Consider the following 21,554-nt stretch of genomic DNA (forward strand, 5'->3'; position numbering starts at 1 on the left):
TGAAACACTGGCTCCAAGGCACAATTTAATGGAACATCTGATTCCTGAGGGGGTAATGGATCATCTGAGGCTCAAAGAGAAAAAAGTAACTTGTGCAAGGTCACACAGGAGAGTCTGGTTTCCAGACTTAGTCCTCTAATTTCTACACTAGACCTATATGGAGGGTACTCTGCATTCAAAGAAAGCAAGGGCAGAAGAATGACCACAGGAGCTGGAAACAAGTCAGGAAAGGTTGAAAGATGTGTGTGGTAAGCAGGTCTTGAAGGCAGTGTGGGGTGGCCCACTCAGGAGAAAGACCCTATCCTTAGTGACATTCTCCAGTCTTTTTGTGGGAGATGTCAACAAAGTACAGTTGTCTTCGTGTGTAACCCCAAGGGCAGAAGAAGTGACACGTCTTCCTCCTGAGTTCTGCCTTCAAAAAATATCATGTTCAGCTCACTGATTAAGAAGTAGTTGCTGTTTCATAAAATCTGAATCTCTTTGTAGTGGTGCATTACCCCTTTTCTGAGGTCTTGACAATCTAGAGTGGGGGGGAATAGGCAGGACTCAAAGTTTCAGAATCGAAACGAATTTCTTTCTCCATTTCATGGCTGTAGTTCCTGTGGAATTTCATCAAGTGTGAGGGTCTTCCTGTCTGTCTTACTTTTCTCCCTCTGTGCCGTGGGGCTTCCTGAAGGCAACATCTTATCTACCTGCAACACACACTGAGTGCCACCTTGGAAGTTAATGCATTTGTCAATAAATAGATAAAGTTGGTAAACTGCATGGTCCTTGTTGCATTTCAAGTTGACAAAACTGCCATGTCTTACAGAGGCAGGACCACATGGCTCTGTCCATCTCCCTTGCTCCTCTCCAGCTCTCTCAATGGCCCCCATTTTGTGTGGCAGGTCCCCCCCACTGGGCTGCAAGGGCTTCCTCCCATCGACCCACCAGACTTCTCCCAGATCTACCCAGTTCCTGCCAACATCCGGCCAGTGCTGAGTAAATACCGTGTGGAGGTAGGACTCGGGACCGAGACTCAGCAGTGGTCCTGCCTACACTGTGAGAGGGGCCGTGTGGGTGGAAGGTTGACCCCGGGCAGCCCCCATCGGGCTTGCACCAGTCAGAGTTCAGGCCTGGAAATACGCTGTGGTTCTGGGGGTCAAGGCACACTCCCACCATCTCCAGGTATTCACGTGGGTCCCTGGGACTGTGGGTGACAGCTCTGGGGTCCTCTCCTCAGGTGCTCTTCTGGGGAGTCCGTGAAATGAAGAAGGTGCAGCTTCTGTCCGTGGACCGGCCGCAGGTCCTCATCGAGTGTGGGGGACGGGGAGTGAAGTCCTGCGTGATCCAGAGCTACAAGAACAACCCCAACTTCAGTGTCCAGGCAGATGCCTTCGAAGTGGTGAGTCCCTTCTGCTGCCCCACCCATGGCCCTGCCGACGCCACACCTCAGCCGCTGCGCCCCACCCCTTCCTCTGCTTGGCTAGGGAAGAAATCTCGCAGTTGCGGGTGTCCATTGCCTAAAAGAAGGAGCAGTCTAATTGCAAAAAGCCAGAATTTCAGAATAAGAAAGTAGATGTTTGCGATTGTTGTTTTTGACGTTTTCGGGTGTAGATCACACAGTAAATCAAAACAGGTTGAAACACTTTTGCTGAGAATAGTGGTTTCTGAAGTTTGGCCCCAGTTCATGCCCAGCAACATCACCTGGGAATGCGCAGTTCCAGCACATTCTCAGACCCTCTCCCAGTACCTGAACTGGAAGCTGGTGAGGGTGGGGCCCAGCTTCTCTGGTTAAACAAGCCCTCCGGGTGGACCCAACACACGGGACAGTCTTAGAACCACCAGTCTATCAAAACTTATTTTAATGGCTCAATTAAAAAAACAAACATTATTTGTTCTTAGAATGTCGATAGTTTGCATGTACACTTATGCTTCTAAAGTGATGTGCATAGAGACCTGCACTTTTATTTATTTCAATCTACTTTTGTGTTCTGATTTGGAACTAACTAAAAGGAGTGAGTTTGCTGTGTCCCACCCCATCAGCACCAGGGGACACGTGATGATAACTTAGGGAAGACTACAGTTGAGGAACATGCACATTGTTTGCAAACCTTTCACATGGCCTTCACTAAGCCTCACGGGCCACCAAGGGAAACAACTGTACAGGACACTGTCCCCACACCCTCATTCCTCCTTAAATGGCTTGACTCTCATCTGACATATTGGGGCTGGGTAGTCTTTCATTTGAGGTGAGACTTCCACTGGCCAATAATGGCAACATAAGAGCATTGAAAACGCTGCTCTAGAGAAAACAGAAGCGGAGGTGTTTACAGTTTAAACCTGGGATTAACTGTGAGCAAGACATGCTCATATTTTTTGGTACTTATTCCCTGGCTTTGGAAAATAGTACTCCAGTGTTTTGGCAAACTGCATGGCTATCTGAAGGACAAAAGAGCAAGGCAGGGGCAAGGGACAGGGTGGACAGCGAGCTGGCCCTGGGCCTGCCCGTAGACAGGTTAGCAATGTGAGCATCCAGGCCTGGCCAAGGCAGTGGCCTGCTACACCCACTTCTCCTGCAGGAGCTGCCTGAGAATGAACTTCTGCACCCGCCACTGAGCATCTGCGTGGTGGACTGGAGAGCCTTCGGGAGGAGCACCCTTGTGGGCACCTACACCATCAACTGCTTGAAGCAGTTTTTGTGTAAATCCAGAGAGCCTCCTGCCCTGATCTCACAGGTGGATGGAGCCCAAAGTGGGCAAGGTAGGAGGCTCCTCCTGCACTCTGGATCTGCGACTCTAGAGCCATGTGCCTGCAGGCTGGCTGCTGGGGACCTGGCTCACAGTCAGATGGCTGGGTGGATCTTTCTGACAAACTTGCTCCTGCAGTCTCCTCTGCCTCTTTCAGCTGTGAAAGTCTTACGTTAAGACTCACATCAGGGTGCCTCCTCTCAGAAGGCATCTTTGAGTATGACAAGCTCCTTCTTTCTCCTCTCTGTTGGCACTTCTTTTGGCTTTGTGCTTGACGTCATTTTGGTTTGTTCCATTTTGGATCTCAGGTGCTCCAAGTTGAGAATCTTGCCCTTCTCAACTCCATGCCCTATTGTTATCGTTGATCCCTTCAGGGCTTCTCTGTCTTTATCTTCCATGTGAGCAAGACATGCTCATATTTTTTGGTACTTATTCCCTGGCTTTGGAAGACAGTGGCCCAGTCTGAGTTTAGCAAACTGCATGGCTGGCTGAAGGCTGTCTTAATCCCTCTTCTGATTCCTATTTCTGTCTCTGTTTCCTATTCCCTCCCCACCGTATGTCCCACAATGACATTCTTATAAAATTAAAACATATTTAACCTACATAAATTATATGGTACTATAATCGTCTTTTGGTTTCCTATTCTTTTAACTCGACACTATGTTTTAGGGTCTACCAATGGTGCTGTGTGCAGTAGTTCATTACTACCACCTGTTTCCTCTATCGTAGTTTGCTCTTCCTGTCCCTTTGTGTTGGACCCTTAGCTGCCTGCCGCTCCCCACTTTCACAAACTGCATCTTGATGAATCCTTGTGTTGATGACGGAAGGTGCTATATGGGAATTTCTCTGGAGTGTATGCCCAGGAGTGAGTTGCTGGGTCACGGGGAACATACACGTGTCATTTCATTAAGTACAGACAGGGGGCGCTTTGGAGGATGGTGCTGAACTAAATAACCAGTCTTGCTTCTACCATCTCTCCCCTGCAGCCCTACTTCCCCCTCCTCAGCACACCTCCTGTGATTCACCTTTTTGAGGTTTTATTTTGATGTGGTTTGGATTTTGTTTTTGCTATACTGTGGATATAAAATAGTGTCTTCTTGTTATTTCAGCGTGGGTTTATCTGATTACTACTGTGCACCTCTAATATCCTTCCTGCTGTCTCAATCCCTCTTTTGTGATTTGTCTGCCTTTGTCCTTTGTTTGTGTCTGATGTGCTTCCTTTAATTTTCTTTTTGATTCATAGGTTCTTTGTTCTTGATGCCAGTAGCTATTGCTCATATATTTTCCTAGAAAGATAATGATTAAATGTGCCTACAGTCCTCATCTTTGAGCAGAAATCCTTAATTTTTATGTAGTTAGATCCAACCATGTTTTAAATTATATGATTTGTACTTCAGAATCTGGTTTTAAAAACTCTTGTTCTCCCCTTGGTTCCGAAGATCTTAAATTTTCTGCGGTTGGCTTTGTGGTCTTAGCACTTACATTGTCAATCTGCATTGGTACCTGATTTTAGGAGGGATGCAGCTAGTCTTTCTCCCTAGAGTGACCATCCCCACCCCAAGGCCTGCTGACCAGTCAGTCCTTTCCCCGTTGGTTTTACTTCTCTCTCATAAACCAAGTTGCCCATCTCATTCTCAGTTTTCTAGTCTGTCCTGCTGATTTCTGTCTCTGTGTCCAGCAGAATAGATACCTGTAAGATTCATTGGATTAAATTTGCTGCTGAAAATTCAGCAACTGGAGGAAGGAGACCTTCTGGAGGCCTTGACAGCCATGGAGGCTCCAACTGAGAACTGTCCCTAAGCATGGAATTCTACAGCAAAAATGCAGAGAAGGGGCTATTTAGGAACAAATGACCCCATTATGATTCCTTAATGGTATCAAGGGCCAGTGAAGAATCTCATAAGGTCCAAGGACCTACCTCTGCTCCCTGCCAAGCAAGGGCATTCAAGTGCTCAGAGTTCTGCCTGTATTGAGGAGTAAGCTGAGCTGTGGACCTTCCAAAAGCTTCCTGTGTTAATACACTGGGGAGACACGACCAACACTGAGCACATGTGCCCTAAGCCTTGATTTTTATATTCCAGTGGCCATGATTGATTGACATATCCACAAGGGATCAACAACAAATGCAACCACTTCTTGACTACCTATTATGCACCAGATGCCTTACATCAGGACATCCATTTTATCCCCCAGTGAAATGAGTATTTTTATTGTCATTTTTTAAGTAAGGAAAAGTGGTTCAGAAATGTAACACTTGTCATATTTGAGTTCAGGTCTGATTCCTAATATCAGATGTCTGACATGACCACCTCTGTTGCAGTCCTGTTCTCTGACTGAGTGTGCTTTTGCCCCAGCAATTTCAGATTCACTGGTGGTGACGGAATCTCCTGGACTCCATGAGTCCTCCCAGGACCCTCCAACAGATCACATCTATGTGGATGTTGATCCGCCTCCCACGGTGGTTCCGGACTCTGCCCAGGTTCAGCCAGCTGTCTTGGTGGACATACCTGACTCCTCCCCTATGCTGGGGCCTGAACCCACACCGGCAGCCCAGGAGGCACCAAAAGATGGAAACGTTAAGGTCAGGGAGTGCTCCTTCCTCATGTTTACGGGGCCCACTGGAATTTGCATTGGAGGATCTATGTACTAATCTTTCTGACAACTAGCAGTACAGCCTTGAGCCAGCAACCTGCTTTTTCTGAGTATTAGTTTCCCACTAATATTGATATTATACCCACCTCAGAGCATTCTTGTAGAATCAGAAAGTCAATGTATATGCAATTATGTGGCAGCAATAATTAATTGAAAACAAACTCCTCTAAATTTATTAGCTTGAAAAGACAATGGATTCTTTATCCAGGACTAGTACACAAGTATTCAGAGCCTACTTTATACATGGTCATATGGGAACAAAAAGATGGATCTTTTGATCTACAGAGGAGTAAGACTTCTCATCCTCACTTAAATGAGATTCAGGAAGGGAAGATGGAAAAGTACACAAAGAACCACAGCCAAGGACAGAGTTGATCTTTCTAAGTTATAAATTTGAGTACAAAGTCCAAGACCATTTTAAGAAAGTCCTAAGAAACGGCCTGCCCCATGAATAATAAAGGTTAAAATAAAAAGAATAGTACGACGGAATCGTGGCTCATTGCTCAGGCTGTGCCCATCTATCTCATCCATCCTCAGATACCATTTGTGACCCCTCACTGGGTTCTCTGCATCACCCTCAAATGGCACCCATTAGTTTAGGTTGGTGTGCTTGGTCCCAGTGTTTGTTGACACCATAAAACTCTAAATCCAGAAAGAGATGATTTTGTAACATCACATTTCTTTTATCCCATCCCTTGAGAGAGTGCCTGGCAAACAAATGGTGCTCAAGAGATGTTCATCCATGGAGGGTGGTAGTGGGGATGAAGAATGGAGGAACTTTGGATTGAGCAGAGGAGAGGGAGGGGAGGGGAGGGGAAGGTGTTTGTGTGAGGTGGATGGGAGAATGAGATGGACATTATAACCCCTATGCATGGGTATGATTGCATGAATGGTGTGACTCTATATCATGTACAATCAGAAAAATGAAAAGTGGTGTTACATTTGTTTAAAAACAAGACAATTATTGGGGAGAGTGCAGGCATGCCAGATGTGTGATAGTCTTGCATAGGCCGCCTCCAGTGCCATGACTCTCTTCTCCCCAAAATGCCTCTTTCTGCCATGTGTATATCACTGCACCCCCCACCCCATCACTTATGTGACAGATGTCATTTATTTACACCTGTTGAAAGAAATGAAGCTAATAGAGAATTGCCTAGGTGACATCACCTAATCCTCACAACAGTGAAGTAGGCAGGTATTGTGGTCCCTGGTCTCTGCCTATCATTGAGGAATCTGAGAATCACAGCACTGGTATTAGCTGCTTCATGAATTGCAACCCAGGTCTCTCTAAAGATAGTGCCCTTTCCTCTGTGCCATTCTGTGTCCTGTGGCCTGCTGATTTGACACTTGCCTCTCTCCTCCACTGAACTCTAAGCTTCCCAAATGTCAGACTGAGTTCAGTCCCCATATATCCCCAGTATCAAGTACAGTATCTCAACTATTCCTAATAAATGTTTGCTGAATGAATGAATGAATGAATGGATCAATAGTTTATTATTGATCCATTATTTATTATCAATAGTTTATTAGATTTTCATTTATTAGTATGATAGAGAGCTGCTACCATAAACCCAACAGGTACATCTGTTCTCTTCCTCAGTTAAGCTTTTGGCCACTAGTATGCCACAAGACAAGGCCCAACTAATGACCCGACCCTTATTCTTTGGCAGGATGCCAAGAAGCCTACCCGGAGATCCACCAAAAGGAAAAAGAGGACCATCGCAGATGAATCTGCTGAAAATGTCATTGACTGGTGGTCCAAGTACTATGCTTCCCTGAAGAAAGCACAGAAGGTATTGTCCCCCTGCCTGTGATATTCCAGGGCCTGAAGAGAACCCATGGCACCTTCTCCCACTTCAAACCCCACAGCTCTCTTCTTAAATCTCACTAGGTGTAGATCCTACTCAGGTGTGGTTTTGTTAACTGCAAAAGGTAAAAGAGAATTCTAGAAGGGCCAAGGATCTAGAATGATAAACCTCCATCCTGAGAGTGGAGATGGTGCGGGACACAGCTCTGTTGTCGTTGTTGGAAGGATGTCCAGGCCAGCCTGGCACCTGGAGGAGCTTCCTCCCAGTGAGATCAGGGGGTCCAGCAAGGAGAAGTGGAGTCTTGCTTGGTGGGCATCAGTGACAGAGGCTTCCTGTGCACCAGGGGATACCCAGGCCAGATAGCCTCAGGTCTTCAGCAGGAATCTCTGTTTATATGGGAAATTATCAGAGTAAAGGTGGGTCTGGGCCTTAGCAAAAGGCAAGAACCAGGGTACTGCCAGAGCAAGAGCAGGGCCTCGTGTACCTGGAACTGAACAAGGAACAAGCCATAAAGCTGGAGGATCACTGGGCGGGGGTCGGGGGGAGTGCCTGGAGAGTTAGGCAAAGGCTCACTGACTGAATTTAGTAAGACTTCTAGAAAAAAAAAGAAAATGAAAGGCTAGTCAGATGTCATGGCTATATTTAGTTGAATAGAGACTCTTCTGATTCTTTAAAGTCTATAGTTTCATCTAGGACAATTCACACATATTGATATGTAGTAAATTAACAAACCAAACACCAGTCTCTGCCTCTAAACCTCCCTCCTTCTCTGATGGAAGCGACCACTTCCCGTGTGTGCTCAGCCCCTTCCCTTTCCCCTGATCCCCTCCCCGTCCATGTGGGACCAAGGACCCCACATGCCAGCCAATAAAACTCTCAGCACAGACTGGTGAGATGCGCCAGGGGAATGTAAGAATAGTGGGGAGAGAGTCTACCCTGCGGCGAAGAGGAGGCTGCCCAGGAGGACAAGGAGGCATACAGCTTGGATGCATGTTTATTGGGTGTGTGGACATTCTTCTCTTGGGCAGAATATTCCACTGCATTTGGATCTCATGTCGATCTAGTGAAGCTTCACTCCAGGGACATCTGGGGGACTGTTTGAATTCTCTTTTAAAATGGCAACTCTGAGTTGCAGAAGTTGGGATAATTGGATTAGAGCTGTTAGCAGTCAGAACTGGTAAATTAGCCCCGACAGCGTCAATTGTCTTGTCTCTCTCTTTTTCTAAGGCAAAGGAGAGCAATCCCAAGGAGACAAAAGGCAACACAGGTAAGAGGTTGTTCTGGGGATTCTTGGACATCGACAAGGGTCATTGAGAGGTATATTAGAACTCAGCCTCATCCCCAAGTGAGAAAGCAATATCAGGAGGATGACGATGCTTTAAAAAGGTCTTATAGGTATTTGAACTAGTCACAGCTCCCGGGTCTCTGAATTTTGTTTGGCACCAGAATGCTCATTTCCAAAACTCACTTTATAAGGATTGCATAGATCTGGTTTGGCAGAAACCCAAGTGAAAGAAGCCTGGGATTAGAAATGACCACTAACTCAGCTGAAGCCCACCATAGGTCACAGCTTAAATGTAACAGTAACAGCAAGTAGCCAAGGCTTTTCAGGTGACACTGACAGATGAAGGAGGCCCAGGGTCACTCAGATCCTCAGACCAGTACTAATTAGCACATGTGATTCCCTGGCCAACCCTGTGTGTAGACAATAGTATCTTCATCTTGCAGATGACGAAACAGAGGTACAAAGAGATCAAGGAACTTGTCCAAGATTATACAGCTAGAAAATAGCAGATCTAGAAGTCCATCCCTTGCAGTTTTTTCCTGGGCCTGTTGCTAAAAAGTTACTGAGTAATTCCACTAACATCATATTGTGTAAGACATTTAACATATTTGAGTCCCGTTGAGCTGGATGAATCTCAAGTACCTAAAGACATTCAAGAGGAAGTTGGGCTGGGGTTGTGGCTCAGTGGTAGAGTGCTCGCCTAGCACATGTGAGGCCCTGGGTTCTATCCTCAGCACCACATAAAAATAAATAAGTAAAATAAAGGTATTGTGTATAACTACAACTAAAATATAAATATTAAAAAAGAGGAAGTATAACTAAAAGCTTTCAAATTGATCTAAATCCTGGGTCTGTTCTTTGCTCATTGGGTGAATGGACAAATAATCTGACCTCTCTGTGCCTAATTTAAAGAGTTACTACACATACTTGGACAGGTCATCACATTGCCTGGCCTCTGGGGATCCGCTGCCATGTGGTACACAGGCTGAAGGGCTGTATATAGCAATCCTGCAGCAAAACGTTGCTAAGGTTTTTTAAAATAATTTTATTTTATTTACTTATTTATTTATTTTTATGTGATGCTGAGGATCGAACCCAGGGCCTTGCATGTGCGAGGCGAGAACTCTACCGCAGAGCCACAACCCCAGCTCCCCCCACCAATGTTGCTATGTTTTTTAAAAGAAGAGTTAAAACCTATGACAGGTGCCAGAGCAAAGGGAAAGAAGGAACTTGTCTGTGTTCCTTCTCATCTCAACTTCCATGAGAAATCCAACAGTCTCTCCTGAATATCCACAGGAGCAAAACCAGATGAAGTAGTGGTTGATATAGAAGATAGCCCAAAGAAGAAGAAGGACAAGCTGCTCAAGAAGAAACCCAAAGATGACACAATCCCTAACCTGGCTGTCTTGAAGGTATGTCTTGAAGGGCACACAAGCCTCTCTACTTGGGTGGGGTGAGGTGCTCAGCAGGGGGGCTCCCTTCATGCTTTGGTAAACCCTAGTAATGCCTTTGCTTGAACTAATTTACTTGGTGTTCATTGAAATCACTGGTGCAAAGAAATAAACCTTAAGTATGTAAGCCAAGACAATGGAGCTCATTCATTTTATTTTTTTCTACTTCCCTATATATTGACAGGGGGGAATGATTTACATTATTCACCTTGGACCTGGTAAAGTAGTTTACAGTGTGTGAGCCCTTGGCTTACCTCGTGGACTTGATATCACCATGCAGATGTGTACACACTTAGAAAAGCAGGAGTTTTAACTCCAATAAAGTGAAGTCCAGCAGGCCGATCTTGACATCCTTCAGAAACTATTAGAGCCATATTTATGGATATGAAAATTCGGAGTATGAAAGTTCTGTATATAGACTACCAATTTGGGTACATAATTTTTTAGGAAATTTGAATAAATAATTTCATTACCAAACCTAAAGCTCAATTCTAGTTTGCATTTCTAAAGTACATATGTCACTTACCACTTGGAAAAGTCATGCCTATATGCATTTTAAAATATTCCATCACTCTATGTGTGTTAAGAACTAATGAACAGCATTGATTTGAATTTCCTTAGAAGTTCTAAAGTTTGTATCTAGCAACAAATGACATCAATTAACCATGGTTTGTCATATTTATACCTCTATATTTAAAAATTTTGTTTGGTTTAGCTATACTTCTTTTGGACTTAAAAGTTTACCAGAAAGGTTTTCTAAAGTTCAGAATAGTAGTTCCTGGAATGCTGAACCAAACCATGTTCGTTATCTTATTTAAGATAAGTCTTGTGTGGTGGCACACACCTTAGTCGCAGCTACTGGGGAGGCTGAGGCAGGAGGATCACAAGTCTTGGCTTGCCTGGGCAACTTAGTGAGATCCTGTCTCAAAAATTTTTTAAAAGTTGGTGGGGGATGGCTGGGGACATAGCTCAGGTAAAGTGCTTTGCTAGCACGTGTTCAATTCCTGGTACCACAAACAAACTAGCAAACAGAAAGAAAGATAATTTAACCGTGGCATCTTACATTTTCCCAAGGAGCATGCATTTCAGAGAATCTGAGCTTTTCTCATTAAGTCAATCCTGCGCCTCCTTTCTGCTTAGCCTAATCTTCTCCTTTTTCCCTGAAGATATACGAGGGTGATCTCGAGAGTGAATTCAACAATTTTGAAGACTGGGTGAAAACCTTTGAACTCTTCAGAGGCAAATCTACTGAAGATGACCATGGTCTGGATGGAGACAGAGTCATAGGGAAGTTTAAGGCAGGTTCCCCTGTTCACCCCATTATTAGGCTGACCTTGCCCATAAATGTCGTCTGTGACTCAACTCTGGTAATGGGATTGTGGTGGGTGATATGTTTAAGGCCAATCCTTAATCTCTGCTCAAGAACCTCTCTACAATGCCACAAGATTCAGCTCTAGTCTTTGGAGATATTTTGGTTTGTGGCCGATGGGGTGGAGCTTAGTCTGAGGACTTTGAGGAGATGGTCGTTACCTGATGACTGCTGGACTTCACTTGTCCTTCACCAACACACGATGTATATGATTTATACGAGCCTGCCAGCTGGACAACTAAACTCATCAAACGATACATGCCCATCTAGTAGGCTTATGATATCCGCAGTACAAAGTTGCAGCTAGCATTTGCTATACACCTACTGCATGCAGGGCCTTTGATATGCAGCGTGCTGTGCTGGGATAGCATTGGGTGTTGCACTTTGCCAGTCTCAATTTTAATCCTAGTTATAATACTAATAAGTGGTGTGGCCTGGAGCAAGGTGTGCCATGTTCCTGAGCCTCAGAGGCCCCATCTGGAAACAGGAATACTGCAACGGGACGCAATGAGATCAGGAAGAATGAGCAGGTGAAAGACACCCAGGGTCCCATTTGCTGTGTTCCTTACATAGTGGTCCTGTGATGAGGGTGTTAATGTACCAACCCCAACCCACCAGGATCCCACAAAGATGCTCAGATGCCAGAAGCTCACAGGAATGCCCTGAGGACATCCCCTGGCAAGGGCAGCACTAACCCAGGTCTTCCCAATTTCCAGGCCATGCCCATCCAGCTAGCACTAGGCTTTGTGACTTTTGGTGGTGACGCTGACCCTCTTGTTTCAATCCCTTGTGTTTCCTTGTGTTTTGTGACTCCAGGGCTCCTTCTGCATCTACAAATGCCCCGAGGATTCTGGCTCTGAGGACAATGGGCAGCTAAGAATCCAGCAAGGGATCCCACTCAACCACCCTGTCCAAGTCCTGATCAGGGTGTACATTGTCGCGGTGAGCCATGTGTTTGCTCTGGGTGTGTGGGGGGGTAGTAGTCTGCATGAGCTACCATGACAAAAACCACAGCGGGGATGGCTTTGACTATAGAAATGTGTTTCATAGTTCTGGAGGCCACAAGTCCAGGGTCAAGGTGCTCCCAGTGTTGGTTTCTGTGGGGCCTCTGTTGCTGATACGTGGGGAGAGAGAGCTCTGGAATCTCCTCCCCTTATTATAGGGCCACAGACCTTATCAGATGAGGCTTTATGACCCCATTTGACATTAATTACCTGCCAAAAGCCCTATCTCCAAACAGTCATACTGGGCCTAGGGGCTTCAATATATACCTTTAGGGGGCACAGAAGTCAGTCTCTAACAGGGTGTGAAGTTGGGTCAGTATAATGGACTTCTCCTGGCTGAAGCAGGGAGCTCATGGGCTGTACTGTGGAACTCTCCCAATAGCCTCTACTCCCAGCAGCCAGAAATTTCCTTTTGAGTATATTTCCAAGAAAAACATTGTCTCTGCTGGGTCTCGCCCTTTCTGATAGTAATAGCACAAAACTTTAATTATGAAACTTTTTGGCCTGATTGGCAGGACTTTGGGAGCCAAATAGCACACACTTGCTTTGCACCGTCAAAGTAATTGTATGGACCCTTACAGTTCATGGATTGTTCTTGTCTTCTGACCTTGAACTTGATTTTCATAATTGTATTTGATTGCAGTAGTCCTATTGTATGTCTACTTTGCTTACCTGACCTATCTCCTTTTTAAGAAACATAAATGAAGCGTAAAATAAAAATGGGCTATTCTTTAATGAGGGAGAACCAGCTGTTCTCTTATCATGCAGTTCTCAGGTTTCTGTTATTATCCAAACAACCACCATGTTCCAGAGAGTTGGAAGGAAGAGAACAAGGTCACCTCCCTTAAGAAAGTCCCAGCTACCTGGAGACATTAGAAGTACTTACCACTGACAATACCCTAGAGTCTCTGTTTAACACCCACCCACAGGAGGGTTCTAGACCAGCCTTCTCAAAATTGCATTCAGGAAGTTATTCCTGTTCTGGGAGTTAATTAATATGCATCCTTCGAGAAACAGACAGTGTGTTCAAGTAAATTTGAGCAACAGTGCATCTAAAGATTCATTTCCCTTCTCCAGTTCCTGAGATTCACAAAACTCATTGGCACTTTCTAGGCGCTGAGAGTTCCAAAAGCAAAGAGACCTACTTAACTGTTGAATCTTGAATACCATTTTCCAAACTTATTGCTCCACACATTTTTTTGTTCTTCTACAGAAAAGCCTAGAGAACTAAGGTTTTGGGGGATGCTATTTGGGGAGTCCAGATTTATGAGAGGAAAGAGAGGGAGAAATTTCAGTAGACACACAGATTGGGGAAGCATTTGCCCTCTTCTTCATTTAGTCATTCTGCAATATCTATTGCAATCTGTTTCCATGTCCAGTACCCTCGGGACCAAGGGCAGGAGTGCAGATCAGATTCTCATCCAGGAGACGGGATGAAGAAGGGCAGGCTTGGGCTGGAACTTGAGGACAGGAGGACTTCAATAAACAGAGGGTCAGAGGGTGGTGGCCCTGGGTTGCAGGGAGGGGGAAATTCACTGCAGTTAGGGTTTTCACTGACCTTTCCCGTAGTGGTGATCATGTGTGGTTTCCTCTCTTATCCTAATATGTAATTAATTAAGTAATAAATTAATTTTAAAATATTTTAATTAAATGAAACACTAAATGAAGTTTTAAAGCACGACTTTAAATTGCATAAAGAAAAAATTTTTCCTGACCTCTATTTTTGGGGGGAGGGTTGGTGAGCTCACCCAATAAGATATCTTGGATTTTTTTTTTAAGAACAGTAAATACAGGTTTTCATTCTTTATAGTAACTGCATAGTGTTTTCTTAAATGGATGTATTATCCTTTCATTCATTCATTCATTCAGTAAATATTAAAAGACCCTATTTTATGTCCTGAAAGTGAAGTAATTAATAAGGCAGAAGACAGTGCCCTTGGGTCCTGGGAAGACAGGAAAATAAACAAAGGAACAGCTAAATCAACAGGGTTAGTGTTAGAGGTGACTGTTATGTAGAGAATTAAAGTTGTGTGATGTGAGGAGAAGAAAAGAAGGGGTTGCCTTTTTGAATTGTACTTCTCCCCAGGTAATTGGCGTAAAGGTTGGTCACAATTTTCACTTGTGAAGCAGTTGCTCCAGGGGACTTTCTTCGACATAGAACTTGATGGCCTTCTGCCTGTCAGTGGGATCCAGTCCTAAGCATGGGGATCTCGCTCCTCTTGCACCGCAGCGGGGAGCTGCCCCGTCTGTTTGATGTTCTGTCTCACGGCCCCTCCCTGGGCCCCTCCCTGCACAGTATTCAATTTTGATAGTTGAAGGGCCAGCGAGTCTGGAGTCAGACTTCTCCATCAGACACAGCTCAACACCCAGCAGGCTACTGTGAACGTGGGACAGACGGGGTCACGGGTCAGAGACCCATGCTGGGAGGGTCCTTCAGGTCCACCCCATGACTTCACGCTTAGATCTCAGAAGCAACACGACTTTCCCATGATCACAGTCGGCAGAACTAGGACTGGAACTTCACTCGGGCTTCCTGCCTCCTGGTCCAGCGGGGTCCTCATTATTCTGTGCCCATAACTGCTTTCCGCTGGGGAGACATCACCAGAGAAAGCTGAACTTGGGCAAAGCCAATAAATGTCCCTTTGACAGCAAGATGGAGATGCTCAGCAGTGGTTCTTCACCCTGGCTGTGCACTAGAATCACCTAGGGAGCTCTAAAACCCCCAAAGCCCAGGTCCCATAAAATCCAAGTGTCTGGAGACAGGACTGGGAAAGCATTTATGACCCCTGAATGCAGCTAGTTCTGAAACCACTGGGGCAAAGCCACTTTCTTTTCTTCTCCCCAGGCGTTCAATCTTAGCCCAGCTGATCCGGATGGCAAATCAGACCCCTACATCGTGCTCAGACTTGGCAAAACAGAAATCAAAGAGCGCGACAAATACATCCCCAAACAGCTGAACCCGGTGTTCGGAAGGTGGGTGCCCCCCCAGCTGTCATTGTCCTTCCTGTGTCTTCTCCTGCTGTGTTTCTTGCAGGGGTGGTGTGTGTATGTGCCTGGGTCTTGGGTCAAGTAGTGGTAGAAGGTTAAATGGTGACTTCTGCTCTTGATAATGGCTAGTCAAGTCTGTTCATGGAGATGGGTAGAATTTTCCGTGGACCCCTCAGGAATTTGGTAGCATGTGGTGATTGTCATACAATGCATAGTGTTCCAATAGCCATGTCCTCAATCTTAAATTTAAGGGGCACCTTGAAGGTTTATCAGCTTCCACCTCTTGCTTCTGGACAAAGAGATTTCCTTTTTACAAACAAGGAAAAGCCCTGAAAAGTTAAGAAGTGTATTTAAGTCGTCTACACAGTTCATAATTAGAGGAGAAGGGGCCGATGTTTGATCTTTTGTCCCCAACTAGACAGGTTTTTCTCTCACATGATTTTGCTGCTAATTTAAGGTGACCCCTGAGATTAAAAAGTTGGATTGAGTCCCCCAGTTTTGTTTTGGTTTTATTCAAAGTGTTATAAACCATTACGTTTGTACATGTGTAGGTGGGCTAGTCACCTAGGAATTCTCCACCTCATGGTACTTTCACCAACCCTCATTGGTGTGTCACACATTAGTGTTCCCTGCTTGAGTCCGTACAACTGTCAGCCACTGACTTTGGAATCAAAGAACCTGTTATATACAAGCTGTGCCTCCTTTGCAGATGACTTAACCTCTCTGATCCTAATTTTCTTCATCTGTAAAGGAATAGTATAGCACCTGACTCTTCAGACTCCTTTGAAAGAATATATGAAGCATCTAGCACACAGTCAATACTCAAAATATGGCTCCCTTCCTTTTCTGCTTAGTAATTTTAACAATGGAGGTACTTGAAGTTTATTTAATTTCTCCTCTTTTTTTCCTTAGTAACTAGGAGTGTGGAATGAAATCTCCATCAGTCTCATTTAAATTCATTTATGCATTGGTGATCATTGGACCCTCTGACATTTGACCAGCGTCAGTCTCTTAGATTTCATTGCTCCTGAGACAATGAGGCAACAACCATCTTGTCTGTCCAGATTCATGGGGTGGTTGAAATGGCAGTGCCAGGGAAACTCGCCCTTGCTTCCCTGATCCAGAGATGACCTTTGTCATTGTCTGCATCGATGCCACCAGCACTTCATCCTGCCAAGTGCTTGGCAGCCTCTGTTTATTACCCGCTTTCACCACAGTGCCATGAATTCGGCTGGTTTTACTACCCTGTTATGTGGCCATGGCAAACAGAGAAGGGGATGATGGGAGATTCCTACCTGCCTCTGCAGGGCTTCTTCCAGAAGCCCTCCAGGTGTGCCTTTCTCGTGGGGCGTGTATGTAACTGTTACTCAGGGACAAGATTTGCCAGGTCTACCACACAGTGTTCCAGCCAGGAGAGCGACAGGCTCCCGTGCCTGACCTGGGGTCTTCTATGATGGAAGAGCTCCTCTAGCAGGCCCTTGGTCCACGCCACAGCCCTGTATCTAGGACAGGGCCTGGAACACAGAAAGTACTACGAGTGCCTGGAATGAAGGCGTGATTGTGTGCACACACTCAACTTCGGCACGGTCGTGGGATCGATCCCAGGCGACCTGTCACTGTGTGTCAACCTGAGGTTGCCTATTCACGGGGCAGTTCCTCATGGGTGGCCCTCAGTTTCCCATAATGCTCCCTGGGATCTCCTTTGCCTTGATCATCAGCCACAAATAAAGACAACGAGCCCCAGGAGCGGATCTGTGGGCCTTAGCTCCCCTTGCTCATTCACATGTGCAGGCCTTTGTCCTGGCTGGTCCTGGCCAAGTCACACCTTGCTTTCCTGGTCCACCAGCAGAGCTCCCCTCTTTCCCCACAGCTGTTGAGAATCTGCTGTCCGTCAGGCGCTCTAGGGCCTCCCAGCTTCCTATGAATACTGGGAGAAAAATAGGTCAACGCGTGATTCTGAGAAAGTGTGGCATGTCCCATGAAAGCCCTGGGAGGGCACCTGACCACCTTGGGGGTGTTGGGGTGAGGGATGGGTGCTCTAGAAAGCAGCCCATGGAAAGGGCACGGTGTGGCAGGAACTGGACCGGACCCTCATCCAGGTTCTACCACAGAAGAGACCACATGGCCACATGAGTGTGCATATTGGTTTCCTAAGGTTGTGCCTCACACTTCCAGGGGTGGGGGTCTGGAAGCAAGATGTCAGCAGTGGGGGCTTCTTTCTGAGTTGTAGGGGAGACTCCTGCTCCATGCCTGTCTCCCAGCTGCTGATTCTTTGCTGACCATCATTGGTGTCCCTTGGTTTGGAGAAATGTCCTTACAGTCCCAGCCTTGATCTTCCCATGGCCTCTTGCTACATCTCTTCACATTGTTCTCTGTCTCTGTATGTCTCTGTCTGTCTCTGCACCATTGCCCCTTCTTATAAGGACACTGGTCTTGGATTGGAGTCCACCCCAACAACCTCATTTCAACTTGATTACTTCTAAAAGCAGCATTTCCAAGGCACGGGCAGTTAGAACTTCAGGGTATTAGTTTAGGGGGACTCATAAGCATACACTGTATATTGTTCTTGTCATGATTAGGATATCATTGCTTTGCTCTTAAAGCCTTTTATCTGGTGGGATGAGGCCTACCCAGATTATCAAGGACTACCTTTCTTATGTGAAGTCAACTAGTTGTAGATGTAAGTCCCACTGACAAAATACCTCCACAGCTGCACCTTGATTAGTGTCTGGGTAGCCATGGTCTGGAACCATGGTCTCACCAAGTTCACACATGACACTGACCAGCCCACTGCGAGTAGTTTGCAAACATTTGTTCCCTTCAACCCAGACAGTCCCTGGGTGGCAGATGGTGTGTCAGCTGTTGGAGAAGTGCAAAGGGGCTATGACCCCATTTTCAAGGAAGCTGCACACTCCTGGAGAGGCCTGCATTAACCCCAAACTCAGACAAATATAGAGTTTCTTCTGTTAAATATAATGCAGAGGTGCAGGGGCTTCTGAGACTAGATAATGAGTGAATTTGACCTGCACGGGTCAGATGCTAAGATCAGAAATTCCTCAGCTCGGGAGCCAGGAGCATTCCCATCTATCCTCACATTTCCCCTGAAGAGACGTCTTTTTGTTTCTCTATTTCCCTCGTCCAGACAGGTTTATCTGTAACACCTTGTCTGTGTCTCCCTCTGAGCTCTGGCCATCTCAGACATCTGGGTGTCTGAAATATACCACACTAATGAATGCGTGCGTGATAAAGAATGAATGGGGGAATGAGGAGAGGAGCCTGGGGATCTTTGCTCTGTTGCTCAGGGGTCTGCATGCTCTCACTGTCTCCATAGTTGCTCATTTCGTGATGCATTATCTTTCCTCAACCCAGCATTGACTGCAGCTAATGATAGCATGTCACCAGCTCACAGCTGGCTTAAGCCTAGTATACCCTTGGGTAATTGGGAGTCCAACCACGATGGGCTGTTTGGGGGAGCTCTAAATGACAGCTCCAATTGAAATTAAGGTGAGGTTAATCTGTGAGCGCAGCCTGAGGAGATGGAGGAGAGCCATCGAGTCCTCTGTCATGGTTACCAGGGACAGTAAAGCACTTATTAAATTCTTCAGTGGCAGCCCTGGTGACCGCTGGCAGCTTCACCTTGTGACCTCCTGAATATCAATTACAGACTGGAATTCAAATCTGGGAGCCCAGGTGGGCAACGCTGTGCTTTCAGATGGAACACACAGGGATTTCTTCCCTGGGCAGCCATATTCCTGTCTTCCTGGAGCCTCACCAGAGCTGCTTTTTTTTGTCCCTGGAGAGATTTCATTGGCTTGTAGCTGTGTTGTGATTACAGTCGCTGCCAACCTGGAGAGTGAGAGTCCAGGCTAAGTGGATCTGACTAGGGGGACAACAGACCAGACAGGCCTGTGGATATACAGGAAATAAAAATCCCACCCCTCTCCATCCTCCTCTCTGTCCCTTGGTCCCATCCCAGCCCACCCTGTCCCAGAGGAACCAGAGTCTGCAACAGCTCGAGAAACACAGGTGCGCCTGTGACTTTATTTTTAGAAAGACATTTCCCTAAAACGCTGCATTGCATTCAAAGTTGAATTCTCGAGCATCTGCTCTAATGTACAAACTCAGTAGTATGGATGACCCATTGTCACAAGAAATCTGACGGCATTGCTGTTTCTTTCCATATCTCGCACTCGTGTGGTAACTAAGGACATAGAAAACTGGCACTTATCCCAGACGGGACTGATTCATGATCCTGAGCAAGTCTCTTGAGGTCTCTAGGTTTCAGGGTTTTTATCTGTAACATGAAGGTATGGGATATGGTGATTTCTGAGATCCCTTGAAGTTCAAAGAAACATTCATTAAGTATCCTTTGTGCAGGTCAAGTTTAAGCTCCGGTGGTACAGAGACCAAAAGAACAGGTCCTTATTCTCAAGGGGCTCAGAGTTTTGTAGACAGCTTGTTGGGAATTTTTTGTTTTTATGGTGATTTTCCATTCTCAATAGAGTTTTCTTTTCAAATAAACCCAGCTGGTATTCCTTGATCAAGCAACATTTCCCTAAATGCTCAACAATTCCATTAATCCTGAACAGATATTTGTTTAGCTTAATTTTGGATGGAGGGATAATCAACTTTAAATTCCTGTCCATTTCCAACAGCCAATAATTTCCCCTTTGATGGACCATTGTCTCTGAGTCATCAACTAGTGATTTTGGTCTCAAATGGGACTGATTTCCAGTCTTGGTTTGGAATCAACAATTTTCTGGTTTTATAACAGAGGGAAAGGGAATTTACTGGTCTTGAGTTGAGTGATTGGAGGTGAAGTGTGTGTTTTATACACAGCATTGCCTTTAGCCTCATGCTGTATTAAGAAGACCATCTTACCCCCATTTATGCAGAGATTGATTAACTTTCCCTGGTTGTAAAACTAGGAAGTTGTTGATTCCAAACCAAGACTGGAAATCAGTCCCATTTAAGACCAAAATCACTAGTTGACAACTCAAAGGCATGGTCCATCAAAGGGGAAATTATTGGCTGTTGGAAATGGACAGGAATTTAAAGTGGATTATACTTTCATCCGAAAATAAGCTAAACAAATATCTGCTCAGGATTAATGGAATTGTTGAGCAGTTAATGGATATGAATAGCAGGCTAGCTAAAAGCCAAGCTGGGAAAAATTCCCTCTGTTGCCAAACATTGTTAATCCTGAAGCCTCTGCTTGGACTGCAGGTCATTCGAGATCCAGGCCACATTCCCAAAGGAGTCCCTGCTCTCCGTTCTGATCTATGACCATGACATGATTGGGACAGATGACCTCATTGGCGAGACCAAGATCGACCTGGAGAACCGCTTCTACAGCAAACACCGAGCCATCTGTGGCTTGCAGAGCCAGTATGAAATGTAAGTTCCTTCTCCCATGGAGACACCGTCAGAGGCCATGACGGATCAGGGCTCTGGACTCTGTGCCCCATTGTCTATTGCTAAGAAGGTCAGACCCACAGCTTTCACATCTCAAAAGTGATTCGTATCAGCTGTGCTTGTTTGGGGACACTGTTCTGTGCCTTTGAGGGTCACCAGGCCTGGGAATGTAGCTCTTATTTAGAACCCAGGGCAGATTCTTCTAGAGTCAAGGGCTGAATCATGATACACTTGTTCCATTAGATGTACCCAGTGGTCCTTGGTGGGGAATGATTCTAGAAGAAGGATTAATATAATGCAAATGCCAATATCTTAGCTTCCATTACAAATGCTCACGAATGCTTACACCAAGCACTGTGCTAGAGCTTTACACAGAGAATCTCTTTCAGTTTTCTCAAGAGCCCATTGAGATATTAGTATCATTTTACAAATTAAGGAATACTAATCTCTTTTCAAAGATTGTGAATTATACTTTATTTAAATATGCAGACTACCAACTTAATATTTTTTAAAAAAACATGTTGCGAATGATATCTTAAAAAAAACTTTTATAGATTTCATCTGGGAAAACATAAGAACATTCATTAGTGTTCCATGGTAAAATTGTAAAAATATTTTCCTGCATATAAAGTAATACAAATTCATTGTAGAAAATTTAGGAAATATTATAAATACAAATTAATGCTATAATTATTCTACCCACAAATAATGTATATAAACATTTTTTCATACTTTCTTTTAATATTTTTCTATTTTATTTTTTCCCAAAGTTGAATTCATACTACCCAGGAAGTTTTGTAAACTGTGGTTGTACTAACCCTTATAGCCTAAGATTTTATAATGTCATCGTTAT

The 21,554-nt window shown here is 45.1% G+C and overlaps 1 protein-coding gene across 1 annotated transcript in view; it reads left to right on the forward strand.

Annotated features, from left to right (window-relative positions):
• FER1L6 (fer-1 like family member 6) overlaps positions 1-21,554 on the forward strand; it is a gene marked incomplete at its 5' end in the record, with an annotated part of 117,869 nt that overhangs the window by 70,636 nt on the left and 25,679 nt on the right. Inside the window, 11 exons of the mRNA XM_081266407.1 lie at positions 888-998; positions 1,223-1,384; positions 2,562-2,742; positions 5,084-5,310; positions 7,052-7,174; positions 8,417-8,456; positions 9,771-9,886; positions 11,092-11,223; positions 12,111-12,236; positions 15,144-15,271; positions 20,513-20,683. Of these exons, the coding sequence (XP_081122533.1) occupies positions 888-998; positions 1,223-1,384; positions 2,562-2,742; positions 5,084-5,310; positions 7,052-7,174; positions 8,417-8,456; positions 9,771-9,886; positions 11,092-11,223; positions 12,111-12,236; positions 15,144-15,271; positions 20,513-20,683 (1,517 nt within the window). The remainder of the gene's footprint in view (positions 1-887; positions 999-1,222; positions 1,385-2,561; positions 2,743-5,083; positions 5,311-7,051; positions 7,175-8,416; positions 8,457-9,770; positions 9,887-11,091; positions 11,224-12,110; positions 12,237-15,143; positions 15,272-20,512; positions 20,684-21,554) is intronic.

The sequence above is a fragment of the Spermophilus citellus genome (genome assembly GCF_964194105.1).
Source record: "Spermophilus citellus genome assembly, chromosome: 14".
NCBI lineage: Eukaryota > Metazoa > Chordata > Mammalia > Rodentia > Sciuridae > Spermophilus > Spermophilus citellus.